Here is a 27,930-nt window from a genome sequence, read left to right on the forward strand (position 1 = left end):
CAAGGGGAGGAAAAGGCGATTTATGAAAACACTTTTCAGCATCCGGATCTTTAGGCGGTTACCATAACCAAGGGAGAAGGAGATTCACGTGATAATCCTCAGCAAATTTACTCCGAAGTAAATCTCATTTAATTAAGCGAAACTTGCTCCCAGGAAAGCGCTACTAGGATTGCACAGGGGGTCTTGCACATTACACGTTTACCAACAAAGAGTCAGGAAGTTTTTCTACGTATAGTTTCAAAATATAATTTCTTTATTTTACTCCATTTATACCCCGCCTTTCTTCCCAACGGGGACCTAAAGCAGCCTACATCCATTTGATCCTTACAACAACCCTGTAAAGTAGGTTAGGCTAACAGTACGTGTGACTGGCCCCAGAGCAGCCAGCGAGCTTCCATGGCAGAGCAGGAATTCGAACCTGGGCCTCCCCCGATCCTAGCCCAACACTCCGGCTAACACACCATTGTAGTTCTTATACACACGAGATTGACACGCGCGTGCACACGATCAAACGCTAGAAACGAGCAGATTATTTTGAACCGTGGGTAACCAATTCCACTCCGGTTGTTGGACGGGCAGCCATTTATGCACGGGAGGATTTGCCTTGGATTTGCTGCTCTCTAGATGCACATTTTCCCCATCCAAATTCTTAAAACACAAAAATAAGCTACTAAGTAGAGTTTTGAGAATTCGGGTGGAAAAAATGTGCATCTAGAGAGCGGCAAATCCAAGGCAAAACCTTCCAGGCATAAATGGCACACATGGGTTAAACCCAGCGCCCATGAATGTATACAAACTGAGGCTATGGCCATTTATGCCATTTATGCCCGGGAGGTTTTGCACACTTTCCCCATCTGAATTCTCAAAACTCAACAATAAGGCTCCGTGCAGAGTTTTGAGAACTCGGATGGGGAAAATGTGCATCTAGAGAGCGGCAAATCCAAGGCAAAACCTCCCGGGCACAAATGGCCTATCACTCTACCTGGGCGAGGAAGCTACAGCTAGATCTAAAGAATGTTTCCTCGGGGGTAAATTCCAGGTAGTTCGAAAGGGATCAACTTCCAGGTAGCTCGAAAAGCAGCTTTGCGGCTCAACCTTACGAAAACGGACCTCCGACCCCAGCCCCCCCCCCTCTGCGCTCAGTGGCTTTTGCGCCTCAGCCAGCGCGCCCAGGATCGCAGCCGCCCAACCCAACCCCACGCCGGTTTTCTCTGAACGAAACCCCCCTCCTCTGTCAAATCGGCTCCCAGCCCAGGTCCTTCGCCGTGGCCTCCTTTCCAAATAGCGCTGGGGGGGGGGTGGTCAGGCCGCGAAGGACCGACGTCGCCACCTCCCCCGGCGAACCTCCTCCGCCCAGCAGAGTCAACCCACGCTCGGGTGAAAACCGGCCAGGCGGCTGTCTCTTTAAGGCGCGCGCCCGCTTCCCCGGGCGCGCTCCCGCCTCTATAACTGGCGTCCATGGAGTTGCATCGGGCTCAGAGGGAGCCAGGAGGAGCGGGAGCCAGGCGCAGTTTTTAAAGGGGAAGGCTTCGCATTTTCCGGCTGCCGCCCCCCCCCCTCCCGGAGATCTCTCCGTTAGGGACCGGGAGGAGACGTCCATGGAAGCCCAGATCGCCGGTAGATTTTAACGGATCCCTTTTCGGGGGGTGGGGGCTTCTTTCGTTGTTCATCTCATTATCCTCACCCCCCCACCCCCGGTTTCGGGGACTTTCTTCGAAGATTGTTTCTTCCTGCCGCCGCCGCCGCCCAGATGTTAGTTCACACGTATTCCGCCATGGTAAGTTGGATTTCTCGTGCTTGTGTGTCTGGGGACGGGGGGGGGGGCGAGATGCTTTCCCCTCCCTCTCGGGGGCTTCTTCTGGGCGCGAGTTAATTGAAGCAACCCGATCCCTCCAAACGAAGGGAGATTTCACCCTTTAATTTTGGCCAGATGTCAGGGCTCCGCCACGTCCCTGGCGGACGGTTTAATTTTTCCTTTGGAGGATTGAAACAAGCCGGGAAGGTGCGGGGGGGGGGGGGTTGGAAGCCAAGACTCGGCTGAGTCGATGGGGGGGGGGGGAGAGAGAGAGAAGAAAGAAGCGCACGAAGCGACGGCGGCGATTTCCGAGGTGGTTCCCCGGGCTGTTCGGGCCAGCTGCCGCGTGTTGTGTCTGCCGTCTGCGGGGAGGTCTCCTTGTTTGGGTTTCTTTGCCGAAGGAGACCAAACAAGGCGAGGGAGGGGAGGGAAGGGTCCCGGTTCAGTTTTGGGTGGGTGGGGGGTTCCGCATCCAGAAAACAAAGAAGAGTTCGACGCCCCACCGGCTTCCTCGGAGGCGGCGCGTTCGCCCTTTGCCCAAGCTGGGTCACGGCGCCTCCGTCGGCCTGGGGTGTTCTCCCCCACCCCACCCTACCCTACCCTAGCCCAAAGTCGTGTTGGGCCATTAATGCCTGGGAGGCTTGGCCTTGGAGTAGCTACTCTCTAGATGCACATTTCCCCCCTCCACATTCTCAAAACTCAACGGCCACTGATGCCCGGGAGGTTCGGCCTTGGATTTGCAGGGGCGACCCGGCGCTTGCACAGGGGACTACCTTGACCTTGACCTAGATGCCTATTTCCCCCCCACCCGAATTCTCCAAACTCTGCCTAGGGGCGTATTGTTGAGTTTCGAGGATTTGGACGGGGAAAGCGCGCATCTAGAGAGCGGCAGGTCCAAGGCAAAACCTCCCGGGCATCAGTGGCCAACAATGAACCCCCGGGCAGAGTCTGGAGAATTCGGGCGGGGAAAACGGGCATCTACAGAGCGGCCAAGGCCCCCCAAAAAAAAGTCCAAGGCAAAAAGCCCTCCCGTGCGTAATGGTTTCCCAGCGGGGCAAGGAGCGGCCGAGCGCAAGCGGCGCGGCCGGCGTCTCCTCTCCCGCCGGCCCCGTCGGGTTGTCCCGAAGACCGTGCGGCTGGAGGCGCGCCGAGCGCTTCTGGCGGCCGCCCTCCGGCAGCCGATGCGCGGAGCCGGCTTGGGGATCGGGGGTGGCGAGCGCAGCGCCCTGGGGGGACGGAGGCTGGAGGGCGTCCCCCGCGGCGGGGGACCGGGGGGGGGCGCGCCCTGCGCTGGCCCGGGGGGCTTCTCCGCCTGACCGTCCCCCTCCGCCCTTCTCCCTCCGCAGGACCGCTCGGAGGGACTGAACGGCGGCTCGGCGGGCGGCCGCCTCTCGCAGCTCTCCTCGCTGAACCAAGCGGCGGCTTACTCGTCGGCGCCGCCGCTGTGCCACACGCCCGCCTCGGACTTCCAGCCGCCTTACTTCCCGCCGCCCTACCCGCAGCCGCCGCTGCCCTACGCGCAGGGCCAGGAGGCCGCCTACCCGCACCTGGCCGACCCCTACGGCGCCATCAACCCCATCCACCAGCACCAGCAGCCCGCCTGGCACTCGCAGCGCGCCCGCCACGACGAAGCCGCCGCCGCCGCCGGCCTCCTCTCGCAGACCCACCGCGCCCTCGGCCTCGACCCGCGCCGCGACTACCCGGGCGTGCCGCGCTTGCTCCACGGCCTGGCCGACGGCGCGCACGCCTTGGCCGACGGGCCGCTGGGCCTCCACGCCCTGGGACACCCCAGCCTCGAGGACCTCCAGGTAAGGGCGCAGCTCTCCGCAAGGCTCTCCCCGGGCGCTTGGGGGGGGGGATCCGCGTTGGACCAGCGGCTGGGGAGCCGTCGGGGTCAAGGGGAGATGGGGCGGGGGGGGGGGACAGTTCTAGCCAGCTCCGCATGATGGTGGAGGCCTCTCCGGCCTGCTGAGACCCCGGAGAGCCGCTGCCGGTCTGAGTAGACAATACTGACTTTGATGGACCCAGGGTCTGGTTCATGTGTCTTCCTAGAGGGGGCCTCCGGGATCCGGAGCGGGAGGGCCGGCGCTTAGACGGGCAGGGCCCTGCGCGCAATGGCCGGCGCGCGCGCTGACTTGGAAGGAAGCCCCCTTGAACTCCTTTGGGACCCTTTTTCGAAGGCAGCAGGATCAGGCCCACTGGAGAGGAAAAGGCAGGCGAAGAAAAACTGGCGAACGAGGACAAGACCCACAACAAAGGCCGTTGGTGCCTGGGAGGGTTGGCCTTGGCTTTGCCGCTCCACAGAAGCACATTTCCTCCGTCCCAGCTCAGCTGATTGTTGCTGAGTTTGGAGAATGGGGATGGGGGAAAAGTGCATCTAGGGAGCAGCAAATCCAAGGCAAAAACCCCTGTGCAGAAACAGCCAAAGAGTGATCTCCGCCTTCTTTAGCATTAGGGCCACAATCCTAGGCGCGCTTCCCTAGGGAAGGGGATGTGGGGGGGGGGGAGAGAGAGAAAAGCCCTACTGAATTCGGCGTCGATAGCCGTCTGAGAAAAAGCTGCCCAGAGCAGTCCCATTGCCTCGACCGATGTCGGAAAGACAAACTGATTTTTTTCCCCTGATCTGCGTGTCGGAAAAGCCTCCAGGGGGACATTCCCTGGTTCCTTTCCCGGAGAGGTCGTTCGTTAGAGGCTCGGTCCTCCGCTGGAGCCAACTCGGCGCGGAATCGCCTTCCTCCTCGGATCTTTCCCCGGTCAATGGTTTTTGTCCCCGGGAGGAGAAAACAGACCTCCTCGGGACGCGCCAGACGCCGGACTTGGCTTTTCAAAGAGGAGCCTGATCTTTCTCAAAACCGGATTCTCTCTCTCTGGGCCGTTGATGCCCGGGAGGTTTTGCCTTGGATTTGCCACTTTGCAGATGTACATTTTCCCCATCCGAATTCTCAAAACTCTGCATGGGGGCTGATGGTTGAGTTTTGAGAATTCGGATGGGGAAAATGTACATCTACAAAGTGGCAAATAAGCCAAAACCTCCCGGGCGCAATGCCTTTCTTCTCTTTTTAATCCAGACGCGTTTTTACTTGCCTGGTTCCCCCGCTGATTATGCGCGATTTTTTTTTTTTTGACGCAATGGGGAAAAAAAGATTGGAAACGTTTGCATGATAAAAAGTTGCGCGAGGAGGGAGAGAGAAAACCAATTCGCAGTTCTGGCGGAGCCCCGGGTTCTTTTATCCGGGAGATTGGCCGAGGAAACCTCCAGTTTCTCCCATTTATGCATGGGAAGCTTTGCCTTGGATTTGCCCCTTTCTAGGTGCACATTTTACCCATCCGAATCCCCAGAACTCAAAAATAAGCGCCCATGCAGAGTTTTGAGAATTCGGATGGGGGAAATGTACATTTAGAGAGGGGCAAAGCCAAGGCAAAATCTCCCGTGCATAAGCGATCGGCCTCCCCTTTCTTAGTCCCCTTCTGTGAAACTTTCCAAGGGAGAGAAGGGGGAGACGGTTAGGAAAGGACCACGATCCAGTTTCTCACCAGGAGCAGAACCGGCACCAAACGGTGCGATCCTCAACCCCTGGACACGCGTATTGGGAGGTTCGCGGGGGTCCTTGGCAAAGGGAGTGGAATCCTTCCAGCCTCCCCCCCCCGCCCCAATCCGAATCGTGGTCAATCCGAATTAGAGCTCCGCAGATTTTTCTGGGGGTTGGTTTTTCCCCCCATTCCGGGCGCAGAGGAGGTGGGCTTCACCAAGCAAAGGACACGATCCGGCCAAAGTTGAGGAACTTGGAAACGACGTGGCTTTTCATGCGAAGCCCAGTTCAAGGAGTGCGCTTGAATCCTGCCCCAAAGTTGAATTAGATGGGATTTGAAAGCGCGCTTTTGCTGGGATCTCATCCGTTCCTTTTAGGGGAGGGTTGTATTCCCTTAGGGGGAAAGTCTGGTTGAACTCAATAGGGCTTGCCTTTGAGTAAATATGACTTTTGCTGGTCAATGACCGAAATAAATTGAAATTGAATTGCATAAACTGGTGCTGGTCCTATCTCTGCCTTGGTATTTATCTAGCATTATTTGGGTCGTGGTCTTTTTTCACATATAGCTTGTGAAAGTGAGTGTTTAAACAAACAAGCCTGAATAGTTTTCTCCCAACCGTTCTGTAATTTATCACTGATGTGTTGATTCTATTTTCACAAACATTTCAGCAGTTAGACTTGGAATTCTGCTTTTCCGAAGGCCAACTTTCCAAGGGCAGCTGCTCCTCCTTCGGAGCTCTTAAAAGCCATTTTGAACCGATTTTCTTTGCAATGGCACTACTTGCTGTGGTTTCTGAGGAGCTGGGAAAGTTGCCTGTTACAAAATCACAATGGGACAAACAGTATAAAAATGTATGTGTGTATAAAATCAAAGCTTGTTCTTTTAAAAAAGTAAAAAACCTAATTGCCAAGAATTATGCTGACTGGCTCCTTTTTAAAATTCAGTCAAGTTTTGAGTTCTGAAAATGCTTAGGGAATTGTGAGAAAACTAGAAAAATCAATTTCTGAAATTTCTGTTTTCTTCTAAATGCAGAAATTGGGCTCCATCCAAATTAAGTATTCTTATAGACGGAGCTGGTACATGTTTACTCGGAAGTAAGCCCTGCTTTGTTCGGAAACAAAAAATAGCATTGTGGCAGAATCTTGTTTTCCCAGACCACAACCTCCTTCACCAGTCTGGAAAAGTTTTTTGTGTGTGGGGAGGGGGTCACAAGTATTGGTCTTTAAGACTGCCACTTCATATTTTTCGCTGCAATAGACAAAAATGGCGGCTTTTTCTGCAACTTGATCAGTAGGGCTTACTCCCAAGTAAATGAGGACAAAATCAGGGCCAAATGTCCCAAGAAGTTTCAATGCCTATTTAAACTACTCCCTATTAAATAGTTGGGGCTTAAGACTATTTTGACTTTTAGTTACACCATGCAAAAGCTCTTTAAAATGACTTGCTATAAAGAGCAAACTGGGATTTTTCTTGCAATTTCCCATTCCCCATAAAATAGTATAATCTTGTTCAAATGCAAATTAAAAATGCTATGCAGCTGCTTAGTTGTTTTCCCTCCTCTACAAAAACTCAAACGAAAGTCTCTCCTTTTTTTTTTTTAAAAAAAGCAGAGAATCCACTTTTTATTCCGTTTCAGAAACAGGCAATGCTTTTTTAAAAAAAGATCTCCAGTGTCACTGGATGCAAGCCTCAAATTTTGGATGTGGGTCCATTTTAAAGGAGGAAAAGACCCCCCCTATCAACTTTTGTTTTTATTTTAATTATATCACAATAAACATATACTGGGCTATTTCTGAGGAGGTAAAGCACTTCCCAGACAGGAGTTAATCCTCGAATCAAACTTCTCTTTGCCTGTCCCCCCCCCCCTCTTCATTTTCTTAAGGCTGTGGATGAAACAGGCATGAATCTTTTGGACCAGTCCGTGATCAAGAAAGGTAAGAGAGCTGTTCTCACTTGGCTGTGGAGGGGAAGGGGTTGTTGCTGTTATATATATTTGATGTAACAGAGCCGAAGCTTCTGAGCCCATCCCCGTGACCTCCTTTTAATTTTTCCTGCTTCCTTCCTCGCTCCTAAGCTCATACGCTCCCGGTTTAATGTCCACATTTGGGCCTTGATTAAATCAAGGCTTTTACACAGGCTTTTTAAGGAAAGCCCGCCCCTCTCCTTTCCCTGTGAGAAGCAATTCCCCCGGGGAGCATTGCTTGCTAAGTCGGATACATCCCTCTGTGCCTTCTAAATGTTAAAAACTAACAATGTGAACGCTTGTGTATGTGTGTGTGTGGAGTGTAGGTAAGAAAAATACAAGGGACACAGTATGTACATGAGTAGAATCCCCCTTCTCCCCCCCCTCATATTTCCAGTTGGGCCAAAGAATCACCAGCTTTGGCCCTTTCTACGTTTCTGGCATGCTCCAGAGTGGATCAGAACCTGAGATTTACCCCTCTGCCGTGTGAGAGATAAAGGCTTTCTGGTGATGGTGTTGATGCTTTAAAAAAAAAAAAACAGGCTTGGGTTTGTGTGTTTTCTCCCTCAAGGCGTTTTTGGCTGTTGTTGGCTGTTTTCTCTTTAATGCACTCACCGCTTGTGCTCTCTCGATATGTCCCAGTTCCAGTATGGGGGAAGGGAGGTGGGTCGAACCAGTCAATCTTCCCCCAGTGACTCTGCACAAAACCATCTGAGCTTTCTCTGTGAATTTTTCTGTGCTCTGTATTGAAGATTAACATGCCCCCAAACAATTCTCTATTTTGCCTGTGCAAACGGTTCGTCTCTTCTGTGGAGCTAACCGCAAATGGACTGACTTATATTTTTTTGGGGGGAGGGATGAAAGCACAGCTTATTTACAAGACCTTTGGGCAGGGAGTGTATATTCTGTTCGCCACCCACACGCTGGTGAAATCTTTTCAAAGTCTTAGGTCTGACGGATGACAATTGTAAATGGCACAGGAGCTAGGATGCTTAGGGAAGTCCCATGCTAAACACTTAACATGGAGTCAAGGCCTACCAATCAGATGGGTTTCTTAAGAAACATAGATAGGGCCAGGTTTCAAAATTGTCTATGCATTAACACACACACACACACACACACAGTCCAGAACTCTGAATGTTTGTTTCCCTTAGGGGGAATTTCCCTATGAATTCCAGCTTTCACAGGCGTGTGTCTCAACAGGACTGACAGAATGTTTTTCACCTATCTTCTCCCTGCCCCCATCACATAGAAAAGATCAACCCAGTGCAGCATCAGATGTGATAGAGGCTGGAGCGTCAATATCCTAGCAAAGAAGCTATAATTGCATGGAAAAGCATGTTGTTTTCCAGACTGCTCAATTACTTGGAATGGCGGTGGGGTGTGCGTGTGTGTGTTTAAAGGCGAGAGAGATCGGTTAACATTCCCCTGCAATCTCTTCAAAACAAAACCTGAATTGGCTAGATAAAAATCTGCAACAACACAGAGAGATCTATTAAAACATCCATGAGAGAAACAGCACCAATCCCCTGGGGTTGGGGAGAAGATGGAATCAGGATTCTGTTTTATGCATCATGCTCTCATTCGTTAATAATATTTGTTGCAGTTGTATTTCAACAACTTATTTCGAATGGGAGAGCAGGCAGACGTGTTGCCTCCCTTTTAACAATGCTAGATCTTAGGGGGTTTTTTATTTATAGCCATCGAGGTGCTTTGGAATAAAATAAATAGTGTGACATAGAGATCGTAAATTAAAAACAAACGTGATGGTAAAGACACAAAAAGAAAAACTGAAACATGGACAGCACCAAACTGAAGCTTCCAGTTCCCAAAGCGTTCTCAGCCAGGATAAAACTTTGCCACATTTAAAAAGTGATTGTGTCTGGCCAGAAGGTGATGTCTAGAAGACTGTGCCACTGTTTGGTGCTATTCTGATCTCCCCAGGTGTTGTTAAGAGTCTATTTATGCTTTTAAAAAAAGTGTAGACAGGCACCTAGCAGATTTCCTGAAGGAGGCAGTTCCACAGTCTGTGTGGCACTGCAGGTAAGACCCTGACCCTGGTAGCCACCTGCCCCCCTTCCCAAGACAGGGCACTCAGATGCGGACTTCAGATGGGGAGCTCAGCAAGCAGACTGGCTCTTGTGGGTGGAGTCAAGCATCATGGTATGACAAATATTGGCATCAATAGGCAGAGCACTTTGCAGAGTACAAGAAATCAGGTCCCTGCCCCTAGATGCTTACAATCTATTTTTGCTATAAATGATAGCATTGGGCAGGGAATTATATTTACAGATGCTTAGGGCACTTTCGCACTTGCCGAATAATGCACTTTCAATCTGCTTTCAATGCACTCTGCAGATGGATTTTACTGTGTAAAACGGCAACATCTACTTGAAAACGATTGTTAAAGGGCATTGAAAGTGGATTGAAAGTGCATTATTCAGAATGTGTGAAAGCGCCCGTGGTCCTAGTTTTGGAGTTTTCCTTTTTAAATCAAATTAGAACCAGAGTTAATCCAGTTGGATCCAACCAATTCTGTTGGTGAGAAAAAAAGGAGGGGTCCCCATTGATGGCCCCCAAAAGGTCTTCTAAGGATTATGTGACCTGTGTGGACAACAATCATGTGGGACAGGAGAAGTGGCCAGAAGTGACTAATAAAGCTGGCTGGATCCAACCTGTCTGCTTCCTACATTGTCCAAGTCACAGGGGAGGGTGAACACATACAGAATCAGACCCTTGGTCCATCCAGGCCAGCATTGTCCTCTCAGATTGGCAGAAGCTCTCCAGAGTCTCAGGTGGAAGTCTTTCACACCCCGCCCTACCTTTCAACTGGAGATGCCGGGGTTTGAACCTGGGACCTTCTGCATGCAAAGCAGATGCTCTGCCACTGAGCCACAGCCCCTCGCCTTAGAGGGTGGCATTGGAATGCATGTGTGACCCCTATAGAATCATAGAGTTGGAAGGGACCATCAGGGTGGTCACATGAAGCTGCCTTCTACTGAATCAGAACCGTGGTCCATCAAAGTCAATATTGTCTACTCAGACAGGGAGTGGCTCTCCAGGGTCTCAGGCAAGGGGTCTTTCACATCACCACCTTGCCTAGGCCCTTTAACTGGAGATGCCAGGGATTGAACCTGGGACCTTCTGCATGCCAAGCAGAGGCTCTATCACTGAGCCACGGCCTCTCCCTGTCCCTTCATGAGTGATGTCTGTACTCAGGTGAGGATAGATCTTGAGCATCTAGTGTAATTTGTGTGCATATCTGAAAGTAGCTGATGTTGTACAGGAGAGGAACGTACATCTATTTTAGCCAATATTAGTGTTGAATTTGAATTACATATGTGAGAGAACTCACCCCCACATGATAAGTCTTCACTTCTAATAATGGCACAAACTATAATTACTTAAAATGGTAGATTACTCAATCCAGGTTAATTGTCTTGACCACTGGTTCCGAAACTTTTCAGGCCAATGCCCCATCAGTTCCACAAACTCAACTCCAGTGCCCCCTACCCTGTCCTATAAAAAGCATTATTCAAAATAGGGGTTTTTCATGACTCACTAAAGAAGATAATAACAATAAAACTTCAAAACAGTAGCAATTAATTGCCCATCTGTTCAAAATCAAATTAAAACTTTTTAGGTGAAATTTATTCAACAAAACTGATGAACTTGATCCAGCAGTACCAGCTCTCCAAAGTCTGGGAACAAATTCTGATAGTTTCCTTCAAATTTGCCAGCATGGTGCCGTAGCTTGATCTATTGTTAATTAGTGAACAACACATTTGAAGGGCCCTCCCTCTAGTGCCCCCCTGCTGCCCTCTTGACCCCTAAGGTAATTCCACCGCCCCCTAGGGGGTGGTACCGCCCACTTTGGGAACCACTGGACTAGACCCTATTTTAATAGCTGAGAGTTCTGTGTTTGGTTTCTAACATGCCCTGATAAGGGGGAGATCGGAAAAAAATGTTAAAGACATTTATTTCTGTTCCTTCCAATGGGCGGTAGCTTTTGTTAATGTATACATTATCCTGTGTTTGTATTCAGGTTTTGGTGATATGTGAACATATTTATTCGTCAGTCAGTTGAAAGTTAGACGGTTAATTGGCTTTAAAAAGTATTCAGTTGGTGGACAATATTAGCAGTTAGTGCTACGCATGGAAGCATCTCAAAATCAATGTGCTTTGAATGGGGCATATGGGAGGGTCCCAGTCATGTAAATAAAATAAAAATGCTCAGATACAGTTCTAGATATTAAAAGATCTACCCTCCCCAACATTATCTAGTTGTTACACCCTTAGGAGCAGACTTTCAGCCTAAACCAGAGGTGGAAAAGCCACCACTCATCCCCAAATATGTTCTTTTTATTTGACTTCATTTATGCCCCACCGTTCTCCCCAATGGAGATGCAAAGCAGATTACATTGTTCTCCTCTCCTTCCTTGTATCCTTACAACAACCCTGTATGGTAGGTTAGGCTAAAAGTAGATGACTGGCCAAGGGTCACCCAGTAAGCTTCTATGGCAGAGCTGGGATTTGAATCTGGGTCTCCCAGGGGCTGGTTCAGCACTCTAGCCATTGTGCTGGAACCCCTGTTTCTGCTACACCAGTTGCTGCTACTCCTGAGTAAACGCTTGGCCTCTCCTCAGAGGGGTTTGGTCCGGTAAGATACAGCTCTACGAAACTTGCGTGTTCCGACCAAAATCTATTTAATTTGGAATGGTGGAAAGAGCATCCCTGGTTAAGCACAAAAACCATTTTAGGGGAGGAGGGACAGCAGAAGAGTGTCTGACTGGGTATGGACTTTCTCAGGAATGTATTACTGCCCAAAGGACTGGAGCCCAAACCCCAGGATGAGATGAGTTAATTTTTTTTTTCTCCAGGCAAAGTTTAACTTGGCTTTTGAAAGCCAGGTTGAAAGCCAACTTCCCTCCATCTTGTGTGTGTAAGAGAAAAAGAAATTTTGTTATTTTCTTAGAGGGGCGATTGATCCCATGATAAGAACAACCACAAGGCAAGTTTTCCTTGTGTGGGAACTGGTGGAAGAAAGGCCTTTGTGTAGGACCAGGGCTCGGCCCTCTTTCTCTCAGCTGAGTCTACTTCACTGGGTTGTGGCAGGAGAAAATGAAGGAGGGAAGTACCAACTGTGCCGTCCTGAGTTTTTGGACCAAGGGCAGGGTAAAAATAAACTTTAAAAAATGTGAGGGAGTAAAAAAAAACACTCTGCACATGCTCAAAGGTATACTGTTCTTTATTAAATTTCTCCTTGTGTAGCTGTTTACAGTGCAGTCCTATGCAGTGTTCATTCTGTGGGCTTAGACAAAGTTTCTGTTTTTAGGATTGTGCTGTTAGGCCCTTGGTTGACCTGGTTTCAAATCCCCTACTTTGCTATAATAATAATAGTGTGTCATCAAGTTGGCATGGACTCACACCGATCCCAGGACCATCAGGTTTTCAAGGCAAGAGATGAGCAGAGGTGGTTTTGCCATTGCCCGCCTCACCCTAGCAATCCTGGACTTCCTAGGTGGTTTCCCATCCAAGTGCTAACCAGGAAAGAGACAAAAGAGCAACAAACTTAATAAGGCGTGTGTCCATATCTGTATCTGTGGAGAACCAGTGTGGTGTAGTGGTTAAGAGCAGTGGACTCTAATCTGGAGAACCGAATATGTTTCCCCACTTCTCCACATGAAGCCAGCTGGGTGACCTTGGGCTAGTCACAGCTCTCTTAGAGCTCTCTCAGTCCGACCTACCTCACAGGGTGTCTGTGGTGGGGAGGGGAAGGGAAGGTGATTGTAAGCCAGTTTGATTCTTCCTTAAGAGGGAGAGGAAGTCGGCATATCAAAACCAACTCTTCTGCACACTCTTTCCCCTCCCCCAGCTTAAACAAGGTTCTGGGGAAAGACCCAAACAAACGTATGTGCCCACAGATCAGGGAAGTGATTCCATTGGCAGCCCCAGGTGTGTGCTGAGCTTCTCTGGCACCAGGAGAGATGGGTTTACAAAATACTCAAAGGTGACATTATACTTTTCAGCGCCTGGAAGGGGGTAGGAACCCCATTTTTTTAAAAGCTAGCATCTCCGCATCTGATCCAGAAACACCCAACAATTTTTTAAAGTTAATTTTTTTTTGCGGGGTGGGGGGAGGAACCCTGCTTTTTAAAAAGCAAGTGTTTGCACATCTGATCCAGGAATACCAAACAAACTTAAAAAGTGAAATTTTGGGGGGGAGGAGCCCTGCATTTTAAAAAGCTAGTGTCTCCACATCAGATCCAGGAACACAAAAAAAGAAGAAGTTAATTTTGGGGAGAGGAACCCTGTCTTGTAAAAAGCTAGCGTCTCCACATCTGATCCAGGAATAGTAAAAAAAAAAATTAAAAAGTTAAATGTTTGGTTAAAAATGACCAAAACAATAAATCTCTTGCTGCCGCAGCTTCTGGAACATCATGTTAAAAAGCCCTTCCTTACCATAAAGATAATTCACAGTGGGTAGCCGTGTTAGTCTGTCTGCAGTAGTAGAAAAGGGCAAGAGTCCAGTAGCACCTTAAAGACTAACAAAAATATTTTCTGGTAGGGTATGAGCTTTTGTGAGCCACAGCTCACTTCTTCAGATACCATCTGAAGAAGTAAGCTGTGGCTCACGAAAGCTCATACCCTACCAGAAAATATTTTTGTTAGTCTTTAAGGTGCTACTGGACTCTTCAGATACCATCTGAAGAAGGGAGCTGTGGCTCACGAAAGCTCATACCCTACCAGAAAATATTTTTGTTAGTCTTTAAGGTGCTACTGGACTCTTGCCCTTTTCTACTTCCTTACCATAGCGATAGATAGACTCGTTTCAAGCCGATCTTTTCTTCTTGAAAGTCGGCCCCCACCCCGCCCAGGCAAGATCTTCGCATTTAACAGCAACAAGCAAAATGTCTGGATGCTTCGGGCAGATCTCGTGTTTAAAAAATTAGAGACGAGGCTCCGGGAGAGTTCGCAAAAGCAGCAAGGGGTCGCTCGGGACCAAGTGGCAAGGAAAGGGCCCTCAGCCGTTTGAACTGTTTGAAAGTCGCAAAAAGAAAAGGGGAAGGGTTTTTTTTGGGGGGGGGCGGGGAGAGTACAGTCTTGAAGGACACGTCGGTGTGCGGCAGAAAACCCTGGCTGGGTGGGCAGATGCCCCTCGCCTTCAATCGTGCCTTCCTCCGCACTAAAATATCGGGCAAGGAGGAAAGTGGGATTTGTGTGTGCGTGGCTTAACATGTTGGGAAATATCGGATCGCCGTCAAACGAGCTCCCCGAACGGTTCAAGAAAGCGTTTCCGTCCCTAGAAAGAGGTTTTTTTTTTTTTTTAAAGTGGTGGTGGGGGGGAATGGTGAAATATTTCCCCCGATCCATTCTGAAATTGACCCCTCCTTCGGTTGGCGCCTCGACAGGTTGATCTTAGCAGGGCTTACTCCTAAAGAACACATGAAGCTGCCTTCTACTGAATCAGACCCTTGGTCCATCAGAGTCAGTATTGTCTACTCAGACCGGCAGCGGCTCTCCAGGGTCTCAGGCAGGGGTCTTTCACATCACCTGCTTGCCTAGTCCCTTTCACTGGAGATGCCGGGGATTGAACCTGGGACCTTCTGCATGACGAGCAAATGCTCTACCGCTGAGCCACAGCCCCTCCCCAAAAAGCACAGGCAGTACATGAACACATGAAGCTGCCTTCTACTGAATCAGACCCTTGGTCCATCAGCATCAGTATTGTCTACTCAGACCTGTAGCGGCTCTCCAGGGTCTCAGGCAGAGGTCTTTCACATCACCTACTTGCCTAGTCTCTTTAACTGGAGATGCCAGGGATTGAACCTGGGACCTTCTGTGTGCCAAGCAGATGCTCTACCACTGAGCCACAGCACCTCCCCTAAGTGCGCTTAGGATCGCAATGTCAGTCTCTTGTCTGGCTGGGGACTGAAGCCTGTGGCCATTGATACCCGGGAGGGTTGGCCTCGGCTTTGCCGCTCTCTGGATGCTCATTTCCCCCATCCCAATTCTCCAAACTCTGCCTGGGGGCTGATTGTTGCAGAGTTTGGAGAATTGGGATGGGGGAAATGAGCATCCAGAGAGCGGCAAAGCCGAGGCCAACCCTCCCGGGCATCAATCCCCACTGGGTTTGTGAGTAGTAGAAAAGGGCAAGAGTCCAGTAGCACCTTCAAGACTAACAAAAATATTTTCTGGTAGGGTATGAGCTTTCGTGAGCCACAGCTCACTTCTTCAGCTCACTTTGTGAGGTTCTGTTGCAGATTTCAGAGTAGCAGTTCTCTTACAAAGGAATTTCAAAGGGAGATTGGAAAGAGAAACTGCTGAATTACAGTTGATATTCAAACTAAAGTCAATGCATTTACCTGGGCTGAATAAAGACCTTGCATTCATGGCTCATGACCAATGCTGATTTCTCCACACCCATCTCTCCCCTGGACATCTCAGACTCTTCTGCATACCACCCCTAATCCCATCACGCCTGCTATTCACATTTACACACTGTTAACATTTACACACTAATGCTTGTCTGAATCCACTCTCCTCTACTTAAAGACAGATGGATTCACATTCTAGCTGTATCTGAAGAAGTGAGCTGTGGCTCACGAAAGCTCATACCCTGTCAGAAAATATGTTTGTTAGTCTGTAAGGTGCTACTGGACTCTTGCCCTATTTCTACTACTTTGTGAGGTTATGAACCAGAGAAAATGGCAGGATTGACGGCGGGAAGGGATTGGAGCGCAAGGGTGCAATCGACCCGAGCAAAGCGGCCGCGGAATGAACTTTGCGCCAGAACGGTCGCGAAGGGCGGAGGAGCGCATCGCTGTTGCGCCTCACCTGTACAGGGAAATCCTCGGAGAGCAAGCAGAAAATCCGACCGGGGGCTGAATACGGGCCGGGGGGGGGGTTTCCTTCTCCACCCCTCTTTTTGGACGGGGCGGGGGGGGGCTGTTGCTGATCAGGATCCAACAACCGTGCGCAGTTGTCTCAGATTTGTGGACTGAGCATGCTTGTGTGTGTGTGTGTGTGTGTGTAAGTGCCGTCAAGTCGCTTCCGACTCATGGCGACCCTATGAATGAAAGTCCTCCAAAACGTCCTGTCTTTGACAGCCTTGCTCAGATCTTGCAAATTGAAGGCTGTGGCTTCCTTTATTGAGTCAACCCATCTCTTGTTGGGTCTTCCTGAGCATGCTTACTCCCCAAAAAGCTCCCCTGGACTCAAGAGGGTTTGTTCCAGAAGGCGCCTGGGATCAGTCTTTCTCCCCGACAAATTATAACAAACCGATTATTATTTTATTTTTTAAAAAATTTTCTCTCTGCCCCATCAAGGCTCAGGCCCCGATCCAGAGACACGTGCGTCGAGTTTTAAGCCCCACTGAAATGAATCCATTTGGGGAACGTGGCGCCGCGGAGCGAGCGGCTGTGTTTGACTCGGGAGTAAGTTCCGTTGAGTTCAGCGCCGGCTCCCCTTGACCGACCAGGCAAGCGCAGCCTGAGGCTTGCTTGGAAGTCAATCCCACTGCAATGAAGAGGGCTGGTTTTCCAATACGCTGGTCGGGAGGGGGCTGCGATCCTGTTGCGCCGGGCTGACCTCCACCGAGCTCAGCAGGACCGGATTGTGAGTAAGCAGCACTGCATAATTTGGAATTTTCTGGAATCAGGATTTCCATCTTTATCTCAGAACTCACCCATCGCCATCAAAGGGACCGCCACAAATAATACGAATTTACTTAGCACAAGTGACTACTGTTCATGTGTTTTTCCAGTACTTTTTTAAAAGGAACTCAACCGCCACAATTAAATACCAATCTACTTAGCAGAGGTAACTACTGTGTCTTTCCAGTATTTTTTTGAAAGGACAACTCTTCCCTGTTCCATTTATGCATGGGAGGTTTTGCCTTGGGTTTGCTGCTCTCTAGATGCAAATTTCCCCCATCCAAATTCTCAAAACTCTGCATGGGGGCTTATTACTGAGGTTTGAGAATTTGGATGGGGAAAATGTGCGTCTAGAGAGCGCACATCCAAGGCAAAACCTCCCAGGCATCAATGGCATCAACTAACCAAAAATGAACCTCTTGCAGTGCAAACCTGGAAGTGTATACTCTGAAGTCAATCCCACTGAATTCAGTAGCACTTACTCCCAAGTAAGTGTGTTTAGTATTGCAGCTGGAGTGTTGGGGGGGGATCGCAGTTTCCCTCTTCCATTCTCCCCTCCCTTCCACCCAGGCTACTTTTAAACAACATAAATAATGTTTCAAACAGATAGATGTCTTTCCCCTTTAAAAGGAAAGGGGGGAGAAATGCAAGAAATAAAGAAACACCCGGTCCCAACTGGTTGCAATATAAAATATTTCCACTTTCCCCCTGGGTGAGGGGGGGGGGAGGTAGAAAAATTGGATGTGTGGGAATGTGTTGGCGGAAAAACGCTTCCAGACAGGCCGAGCTTTCATTTTCTTCTTGGCCTTTTTTATTAGTATTGTAGTTAATCCTTTAACTGGAAAAAAAAATCCCATTGCAGGTGAAATATTAATTGCCCAACTGGGCTGCATGGATAAAAGCGAAGCACCCACACGTGGTTAACCACAAGAGGTTCACATTGAGTAGCTTTTTGCTCAGCTGTTGGCTGGCGGATTCTTGGAAAGGAATGCCCTGGCCGTGTCTCTGTAGGGCGGGGGCCTATATTTGCAATATCACACGCAGTATTTTTTTTAATAGAGGCATATGCAATATTTATCTATTTATGTCATGCTTCAAAAATAACTTGCATGTGGGCCGTAAAGCTGGTCCTGTCAGCTTGCACATTATGAAACTTGGCCAGGGAAGGGGAGCTTTATTGATAATGTATCTATCATTAGCACACAAAAAAAGAGAGGCCCCCACCTCTGGGAACTTGCAATGGCCTCACATAAATTATTTGCAGGCAATTTGCCATAGGAACATACACGGTATTTTTTTTGATCCCCTAGACTTTACAATGTGAATTCTGTATACACAATAAAGGTGAATGGTACTTCCTTCCATATGCTGTCCTATGGGAATCAAATTCACAAGTGCCTGAGGGGCTCTTCTTAAAATCAGAGATGTCTGAGGGGGATGAATTGCCTAAATAGGTTCCACATAAAGCCCACCTCCCCACGCCAGCACAACTTTAGTTATGCCAGCTTCAGTGGGCTAGTATGGTGTAGTGGTTAGAGTGTCAGACTTGGATGTGGGAGAAGAAGAGTTGGTGTTCATATGCCGACTTTCTCTACCACTGAGGGAAGAATCAAACCAGCTTACAATCACCTTCCCTTCCCCTCCCCACAGCAGACACCCTGTGAGGTAGGTGGGACTGAAAGAGCTCTTAATAGAACTGTGACTTGCCCAAGGTCACCCAGCTGGCTTCCTGTGTAGGAGTGGGGAAACAAATCCAGTTCACCAGATTAGCCTCCACCATACTGTGGAGGAGTGGGGAATCAAACCCGGTTCTCCAGATCAGAGCCCACCACTCCAAACCACTGCTCTTAACCATTCAAATCCTTGCTCTGCCATGGAAGCTTGCTGGGTGACCTCGGGTCAGTCACGCTCTCTCAGACTCATCTCGAGTACTTATCTCTCTTTCTATATATATATCTTTTCTTTTCTTTTTAATTTTATTCCCCTGCCCCTTTTTTCTTCTGTATCCCATTTTCTATTAAAAACCAATAAAAAGATTTATTAAAAAAAAAAGACTCATCTCGCTCGCAGGGTCGTTGTGAGGATAAAATGGAAGAAAGGAGATGTCTTGGGTCCCCATTGGGGAGAAAGGGGAGGTATGAATGAAGTAAACAAAAGGGACTTCAGAACGCATAACTGCGCACTGGAGAGTTCAGTCCTGAGCACATCCAGGAAAGTAAGAGACAAAAGAGCAACAAACTTAATAAGGCATGTGTCCATATCTGTATCTGTGGAGAACCAGTGTGGTGTAGTGGTTAAGAGCAGTGGCTCTAATCTGGAGAACCAGGTATGTTTCCCCACTTCTCCACATTAAGCCGGCTGGATGAACATGGGCTAGTTACAGTTCTCTCAGAACTCTCTCAGCCCCACCTACCTCACAAGGTGCCTGTTGTGGGGAGGGGAAGGGAAGGCGATTGTAAGCCACTCTGAGACTCCTTAAAGGTAGAGAAAAGTGTGATATAAAAACCAACTTTTCTTCTTCTGTGTAATCTTCTTTAGGAGGAAAGGCTTAAATCCTAGGGATGTAAAATGGAAGAGTAAGGTTCGACACGGTCAGAAGTGGTTTTAGAGATGGCAAAGGTGTGAAGTGATTGTCTCTGAATATGCAAACACACCTATCTGTTGGAATGGGTGAGCAGTAGGTTTAAGTCAAGCAAAATAAATGTCACATCAATAAAGCATGCAATGAATCTGGGGGACTCCTTGCCACTGGATGGTGTGATACTTGTTAGCTCAAGCTGCTCTTTCAAAGGATTGGTGGCTGCTCAGAAGGTAGGTTTGATTTTTATCAAGAGCAATTTACCAAAAATTTTAATTGCGCCATTTGTGTATCCACCAAACACTAGGATATTAATGTTTTACCTCTGATTGTGGCTCTGTTAAAAACCCCTGAAAAAGCCTTAATTATTACAAATGTAGTGATTCCATTCGCAAAGCAACCCCCTCCCAAAAAAGTTCACCTTTGTTGGACTTGTCTGTACTTATGTAGTAAAATCACCCAACAAATATAACATTCATATTAGTCTTTCGTCTTTAAGCAGCTAGCATTTCCAAATTGTCAAAAAGCTGAAAAGTTTTCCTTCCTGATGCTGGAATATAGACAAATCTAAAAATAATTTCAAAGCTCTTGGATCGCATTCAAGCTACATGGACAGATTCTCTCCGGGCAGGCGGGTATAATTTGCCATTTCCCGGGCAGAATTGCTGAATTTGTCTGGCTGAATTTTAACTGTGCCAGAAGTTCCCTTCCTAACAGAATTAGTTATGGCTAACATACAATTGTCTCCGGGACTATAGCCATGGATAGCAGAGGAGCTGTGTTGTATGGACCTCTGTCTCTTTCAGGAATCTTCCAAGTCCTTTCCCAGAATTAAAAAAGAAATCCAGCTTTTTTTTTTAAGCAAGGAGTTGATGTGTCCTTGTCAAGAGACAGCTATGATATTAGCGAATTCATCTTTCCATTTTCAACTGTTTTTGTCAGAAGCATGCACAGTCAATAAAGATGGATCCTGACTTCAGCACTTTGAAGGGGAAAAGACAAGAACATAAAGGAAAGGGAATGGAGGAAAAGGACAGAGGTCTATTGGAAAGGGTCAGAACAACATTAGGGTTTCTATTCAAGTGGTGTTAGGCTGACTACCCTGGCTGACATTCTCACTTGGATGTTTTGATTATCAGACTTTGAGAATTAACCAAGCTGGAGCTACTGATGGGTTCTGCACTGGTTATCTGCCCTTAATTCAATGCTATTGGGAAGCTTCTCTCTGCCCCCCCCCCGCTTCCCCACAGCATCATGGGACTTTTGCGCACCTCCAGGGGTTCCCTCGGCGTTTCTCTGATCTTTCTCCAACCTGCTTCACTCTGAAGTTTTAGGAAAGATCACAGTAAAGCCTGGATGGGTGGAAAAATTCGGATTTCTTCCTGGTGACGTGGCCATCATTTCCCCTGATCCTGTCCCTGGGGACTTTTTAATTTTATTTTTACATGTGAACTAGAATATTGTTATACTGGTATATCATTGTAACAATAGGTGTAACAGGCTCTCTGAATTATCGGCTTTATTATTTTTAAAAAAATAATTGTATTTTTATGTATTAGGGTACAGAAAAAAGAAGGCGGGGAAAAAAGAAAAGGGGAAAAATCCAGTGAAAAAATATGGCTGTGTCCAAGCTTCAAAGTAATTACACATAGATGCACCCATCATAAACTTCAAACTTGCATTATTTGTTTCTAATGTTAGTTATTGATTTATCATTCTTCTAAATTACAGACTAAGAAACAAAAAAGTTGGAAGCACTTAATTAATAATTAGTAATCAAACAATAGCTATTACGATTTAATAAGTACATATTTCTATATTAAATTAAACTAAAACTATGAACATCAAATGCAAAAAACTAGTTCGACATTCTACTTCCTTACATACTAAAAAACAAAGGAACTTGAAGCACATGAATATTTATCATATAATGGCTGCCATTTCAACTTGAAGTCTTCTATTGAATTTTCAGCTTTATTTTTTTAAAAGTATTTTTCTAGCCCTCTTTGTTGTAGAGATATAAGGAAAAGGGAATACCTGTACAACCAAAGCGGCTAGAGACTTACTTTTTAAAAAAATGAACGCTGGGAAATCCAAGAACCTGCTACACCTGTTATTACAATGACATAGCAATATAATGATATTCTAGTGCTGATTTTTAAAAATTGCAAGAGCCCTGGTAGCCCAGGGGAGGGGATTTGGCCAGTGCTTGGGAGACTGGAGCCCCATGGCGCAGAGTGGTAAGCTGCAGTACTGCAGTCCAAGCTCTGCTCACGACCTGAGTTCGATCCCAACGGAAGTCGGTTTCAGGTAGCCGGCTCCAGGTTGACTTAGCCTTCCTTCTGAGGTTGGTGAAATGAGTACCCAGCTTGCTGGGGGTAAAGGGAAGATTTACCAGCCCCTGGGGAAGGCCCTGGCAAACCACCCAGTAACCAAAGTCTGCCTAGTAAATATTGGGATGTGACGTCACCCCCTGGGTCAGGAATGACCTGGTGCTTGCACAGGGGACCTTTACCTTTTACCTTGGGAGATTTGGGCAAGGAAACAACAGGCAACTTGTGAGGTAGGTGGGGCTGAGAGAGTTCTAAGAGAACTGTGACTAGCCCAAGGTCACCCAGCAGGCTTCATGTGGAGGAGTGGGGAATCTAACCCGGTTCTCCAGATTACAGCCTGCTGCTCTTAACCACGACACCACACTGTCTCTTGAATGTTTGCAGTGCCTCCCAGTTTAGGATGCTCAGTGTTTTCATTGAATTTGTAGCAGTTTTCATGACTTTGATTCAAAGAGTAAAAGTAACTGTAATTCCTTAATGGTTCTGTCTCTTGTGGGGGGTTTATAGCAGAAAGGGGGAGGTATAATCTTTGGCCCCTTTCTTACCAGTACTGTATCAGCTTGCTTTCACCCATGCTTTTATACATGGTTTGAATGCATGCTGTATCCTGGTTCTTCAAAACGAGGCCCCTAAATCTGGCCTTTCCTGTACAGTTGCTAAAACACGGGAGCACCCTAAACAAGCAATGGATCGTGTTGTTGTCGTCTTTCGAGTTGTGTTTAATACTGTCTTGATGTTTTATGCATGTGTTAAAAGATTTAAGCCACCCTGTTTTCAAATAGAAGGGCAGGATTATAATCCTAAAACAGATACATAAATACATGATTTTGTCTGGTATAATCAGGAGGCTATTATAAATGCTCATACTGTGACCACACTCTGCATTGGTGATTTGGAATTGCCCTTTTTTTGGATGGCCATAATCCCCAGGTGAACTGATCTCTATCGGCTGGAGATCAGTCATAACAGCAGAACTCCAGCTAGTACCTGGTTGGCAACCCTAGGTGAGGGGTACTTTCTATGCAAATCTGTATCTTGAATAAGAACAGTGCAAAAACTCCATTTCCTCCAACCATTTTTAATTGTGTGTGTGTGTGTGCGGGGGGGGGGGGAGTTTACCTCCTTTTTGGTGACTTTTAGGCACTTTGTACAAAAAATAGTTTGCTTATTCATTTCAGTTGCCTTCACTTGCCCTCACTGATGTCAACACATAGCCTTCTGCTATTGGCTACTTAGCACTTTCTTCAATTATCACAGGAGAGCCAGCGTGGTGTAGTGGTTAAGAGCAGTGGTTTGGAGCAGTGGGCTCTGATCTGGAGAACTGGGTTTGATTCCCTACTCCTCCACATGAGTGGCGGACGCTAATCTGGTGAACTGGATTTGTTTCCCCACTCCTACACACAAAGCCAGCTGGGTGGCCTTGGGCAAGTCACACTATCTCAGCCCCACCTACCTCACAGGGTGTCTGTTGTGGGGAGGGGAAGGTGATTGTAAGCTGGTTTGATTCTCCCTTAAGTGGCAAAGAAAGTCGGCATATAAAAACTAACTCTTCTTCTTCTTATCCTTATTCCAGTCCCACAACACGGGGTGGTATTATTATTATCCTCTGCTGCCGATGGGAAGACTGTGGGTGAGAGAGTGACTTGCTTTAGGCTACTAAACTGCTTTTTGTAGGACAGATCAGATCTGACCTGGCAATCTTGCACGTCACAGCTTTTCTCTTAGCTACTGTGCATCAGCGTTGCTTAAGAGCAATGGCTATTTGCATTAGATACCCCTAGGCAGCTTGGGGAGTCAATTTTGGGTGGAAAAGTGAGCTGAAGGGCCTAGGCCTGATTAGAGCTGCCTGATGGTTTTGTAAAAAGCAGTTGGGGAGAGCAAGGTTTGGGTCAAGCAATGGAAGTCTGGCGGCAGGGGGGGGGAGGATATTACTCTTCACCCAGCATAATTGTCCTGAGGCAGTCTGGCCTTTTGGAGCAGCTGTTTGCCCCCTGGGGGAAAACTCTGTAGGTATCTGAATGTAATGTGTATATTCCCCCATCCCTATGGGGCAAATAGCAGTTCAGAGGACAGGTGATTGAGATCAGGGAAATGGTGCAGTGTTTTAAATGCTCTCCTTCCCTGGTGATATAGCTCCAATCCAAATCAAGTTGCCAGGCCTGGACTAGCAACCAACAGGCATGGGGGGGAGTACATGGGGGAGTGGCTGTCTGCCAACAGAATGACATGATTTCCATGGAAATACAGAAGTGACATCATGCCTTTCTAGGAACTGACAAACTCTTTGGTAAAACTATGGAGTTTTCAGCGATTCCGAGATAGGACTGACATCACTTCCATGGAAAACCTAAACATAGATTTTCTGGGACATGTCCAGATTCTTAAGGAAGCTGAATTCTGAGTCCAGTTCAGGGCTGGATTAAGACATGCTGCTGCCCTAAACTATGTCAAATTAAAGAGACACCATAACAACATTACCTCCCTAATAGTAATTTAGTGCTGTTTAGTGTGTTTTTCCCCTTAAGTGTAAGGATGTGTCACTGACAACCAAGATTCATGCTATCGTATTCCCTATTGCTATGTATGGGTGTGAAAGCTGGACAATGAAGAAAGCTGATAGGAAGAAAGTAGATTCCTTTGAAATGTGGTGTTGGAGGAGAGTGTTACGGATACTGTGGACTGCCAAAAAACAACAAATTAGTGGGTTCTAGATCAAATCAAGCCTGAACTTACCCTAGAAGCTAAAATGACTAAACTGAGGCTGTCGTACTTTGGTCACATTATGAGAAGGCTAGAGTCACTGGAAAAGACAGTCATGCTAGGAAAAGTTGAAGGCAGCAGGAAAAGAGGAAGACCCAACAAGAGATGGATTGACTCTATAAAGGAAGCCACGGCCCTCAATTTGCAAGATCTGAGCAAGGCTGTCAAGGAGGACTTTTGATTCATAGGGTCGGAAGGACCCTATAGGGTCGGAAGGATGTTTTGGAGGACTTTTGATTCATAGAGTCGGAAGCAACTTGATGGCACTTAACACACACACACAGTGTTTTTTTAAGTTAGCGGTCCCTCACAATTTGACTCCCTATGCTGTAGTTTACCTAGCTTGTGCATAAATCCACCTGTGAACCAGTGTCACATTCTGTGCGTTTTCTGCACTCTTGAAGAATTACGGCGTAGACATGGGCCTGTCTGCGAGGACTTTCCTCAAGCCATCAAAGAAGGCATTTCTACATTTCCCTAGGCAGCCAAGTTCTGCTGCTGAACCTCTTTCCCCCAGTGCTTAGCCCAACCACATAATTCTGTCATTCCCATCCCCGCCTTTGCATCCTGCGATCCCCAGTGGATGCTGTAAAGGATAGTTCCCCTTCTTCTCTCTGACAATCTTTTAAATATTTCAAAACTCTCAACATGCCCCCCCGCCCCTTAATCTCCCCCCCCTTCTTCTCTAGGCTAAACAGTCTGAGTTCCTTTTGCTTTTCCTCCTAGGACTTGCTTTCCAGACCTCTTAATCATCCTCACGCTTCTCTTTTGAGCTGTCACCAATTTGTCAAGGCAGTTCTTGAGTCACGCCAACCCCCAAACCTAATGCACAACCTCAGACACAGCCTTGCCAAAACCTCGGAAGGGAATATTGTCACGTCCAAAGTTTGCTTACGGTGGGTCCATTCACGCAAACCAAAAATGCATTGCTCTTTTAATAAGCATAACCAACAGAAAAAAGCAAGTCTAGAACCCTTTTTTTTCCTGTCAAGTCACAGCTGCCTTACTGCAGCCTTGTAGGGTTTTCAAGGCAAGAGACATTGGGAGGTGATTTGCCATTGCCTGCCTCCACGTCACGACCCTGTGAGGTCTCCCATCCAAATACTACCCAGGGTCAGGGATGAGAGTGTGAAACTGGCCCAAGGTCACCCAGCAAGCTTCCATGGAACAAGTGGGGCTTTGAACCTGGGTTTCCCAGGTCCTAGTCCAACACCTTCACCACTATACCACGCTGGCTTTCCTAGAACACTTAGAAGGGTTCAAAGGGTAGGATCCTGCAGCTCTGTTCTCTAAATGGTTTCACTGTTCAAAACTGGGTCTCTACTTTGTTGTTAGCACTTTAAAGGTGGAATAATGTGGGTGTTGGCATCTCTCAGCAGGTTGCTACCCATTTCAGTTTGAAAAAGTGATTGCTGCCTCTGCCTCTGATAAGCAAGGTTGTCAGTTTTTTTCAGTGCTTCCAAAAACTTGCCAAAACTGTTTGAGTAAGGCAACAGTGAGGCAAAGGAAATAAATATGTACGTTGTACACCACGATATGATTCTCTCTATTGCCTTCACCTCCTTGAGAAAAGCTGTCATCTTCTTGCAGCCTACAATTCTTGGAAGAGCATCAGGGTACATCATTCCCGTTTTATTGTACATAATTATAGATGTGCCCTTTGGATAAAGGCTCTAGGCTACCCAAATGTAATTCTCCTAGTTGCTTTCCAGAACAGGAGAATGTAACACTAGGGGAAAGTTCCAGCTGTTAATGGACATGTCAGAAGGAGTGGAGGCTTTTCCAAAGAACAGAGCTGTTTTTTGAAGCACGAAAGTTCCTGCTACCGCAAATTTGGGCTAGACAACATGTTATTTTTGCCACAAATATAACATTTAAAAGCACACCCATTATGAATATCTCATATCGTTAGTGTAACTCACTGCATGGGAGAGTTGCAGGCATCATACAAAGAAGTTTCTTGGTGCTTCTGGAATATGCCCTTCTGCAGATCATGTGGGAAAACTCACTTTATAACAGGCTAGATTCACCAGTGTTTTTCAAGTTTCTATGACAGCGGTGATTGTCAGAAAGCCCTTTCCACAGCAACAAGAGGAGGGGCCGTGGCTCAGTGGTAGAGCATCTGCTTGGCATGCATGAGGTCCCAGGTTCAATCCCTGGCATCTCCAGTTAAAGGGACTAGGCTAGAAGGTGACGTGAAAGTCCTCTGCCTGAGACCCGGGAGAGCCGCTGCCGGTTTGAGTAAACAATACTGACTTTGATAGGCCAAGGGTCTCATTCAGTATAAGGCAGCTTCATGTGTTCATGTTTGCTGAGTAATCCCCATGCTCTTGTGATGGGCCTTGCAGAGGATTCTGGGAAGCTTTCTAGGTGTGCACTCGAGAACTAGCCACATGTAACTCTGATGAAGGATTATTCTTCCACAGTTGCAAGTTATCTTGAAATTGGAGCTCCATAGGGTGCTTAATATAGCACTGTATCCCTCAGTTAAGAAGTTTGCAAACCATGCAAAGCAACACATTTGCAGCCATGCAAACCATGCAAAGCAACACAATTGCAGCCATGCAAACCATGCAAAGTAACATGTTTGAACCATGCAAACCATGCAAAGCAACACGTTTGCAACCATGCAAAGCAACACCTGACACCTGGGAGTTTGCAAACCATGGAAAGGGACAGAGGCAGCTAGCTATGCATAAGAAGCAGAAGGGGGTGGAATTTCCCCTTTTGCATTGGAGTCAGGACCAGACAAATGCATTCTTTAAATCACAATTTGAAAACCAGTTTTGAGCAAGCATCAAAATAGACCTAACCGATCTTATGAATGAGGGAAAACCTGAGGACACACAACTGAAGGCCCCCCCCCCTTAAACCAGGGAGAGAGAGACTCAGGGGGCACCCCCCCCCGCAGAACAGGCAAAAAAACCCTTTGGCTTCCCCCCTACCCACAGAAACTGCTCCCTCCCCACACACACACAGACTCTGCTTCCCCCCCCACACACACACACAGGAGAAAAATTGTAGAGAAAAGCCCCAAAATGGGTCTTACTGTGGATGTCTTCTGTTCCATCTTCTTCGCACCTGCCCCGCCCTTGCTCCCCGCAGCTCAGCTGTTTGTCGGGGCTGGGAGCTTTGGGCGTGGGCGGCAAGCTCTGCTAATTGCAAACCCCCATTGTCAGAGATGCACATTAAGGGTGGGGAAGAAGACCCAGCTTGGCCACTGATTGGCCGCAGGAGAATGCTGCTTACTAACTGACGGTTATGCTGCTGCGCCGAACCCCGAATTTGCCGAATTTATTCACCAAACACCCCGA

At 47.6% G+C, this 27,930-nt stretch overlaps 1 protein-coding gene across 2 annotated transcripts in view; it reads left to right on the forward strand.

The window, feature by feature from the left end:
- Positions 1-1,744: 1,744 nt before the first annotated feature.
- TFAP2E (transcription factor AP-2 epsilon) overlaps positions 1,745-27,930 on the forward strand; it is an 89,273-nt gene continuing 63,087 nt past the window's right edge. For both annotated transcript variants that reach the window (XM_056846254.1, XM_056846255.1), the window contains exons 1-3: positions 1,745-1,777; positions 3,142-3,603; positions 7,209-7,260. In XM_056846254.1, the coding sequence (XP_056702232.1) occupies positions 1,751-1,777; positions 3,142-3,603; positions 7,209-7,260 (541 nt within the window). In that variant the 5' untranslated portion in view covers positions 1,745-1,750. The remainder of the gene's footprint in view (positions 1,778-3,141; positions 3,604-7,208; positions 7,261-27,930) is intronic.

Source organism: Euleptes europaea, chromosome 3 (genome assembly GCF_029931775.1).
Source record: "Euleptes europaea isolate rEulEur1 chromosome 3, rEulEur1.hap1, whole genome shotgun sequence".
Lineage (NCBI taxonomy): Eukaryota > Metazoa > Chordata > Lepidosauria > Squamata > Sphaerodactylidae > Euleptes > Euleptes europaea.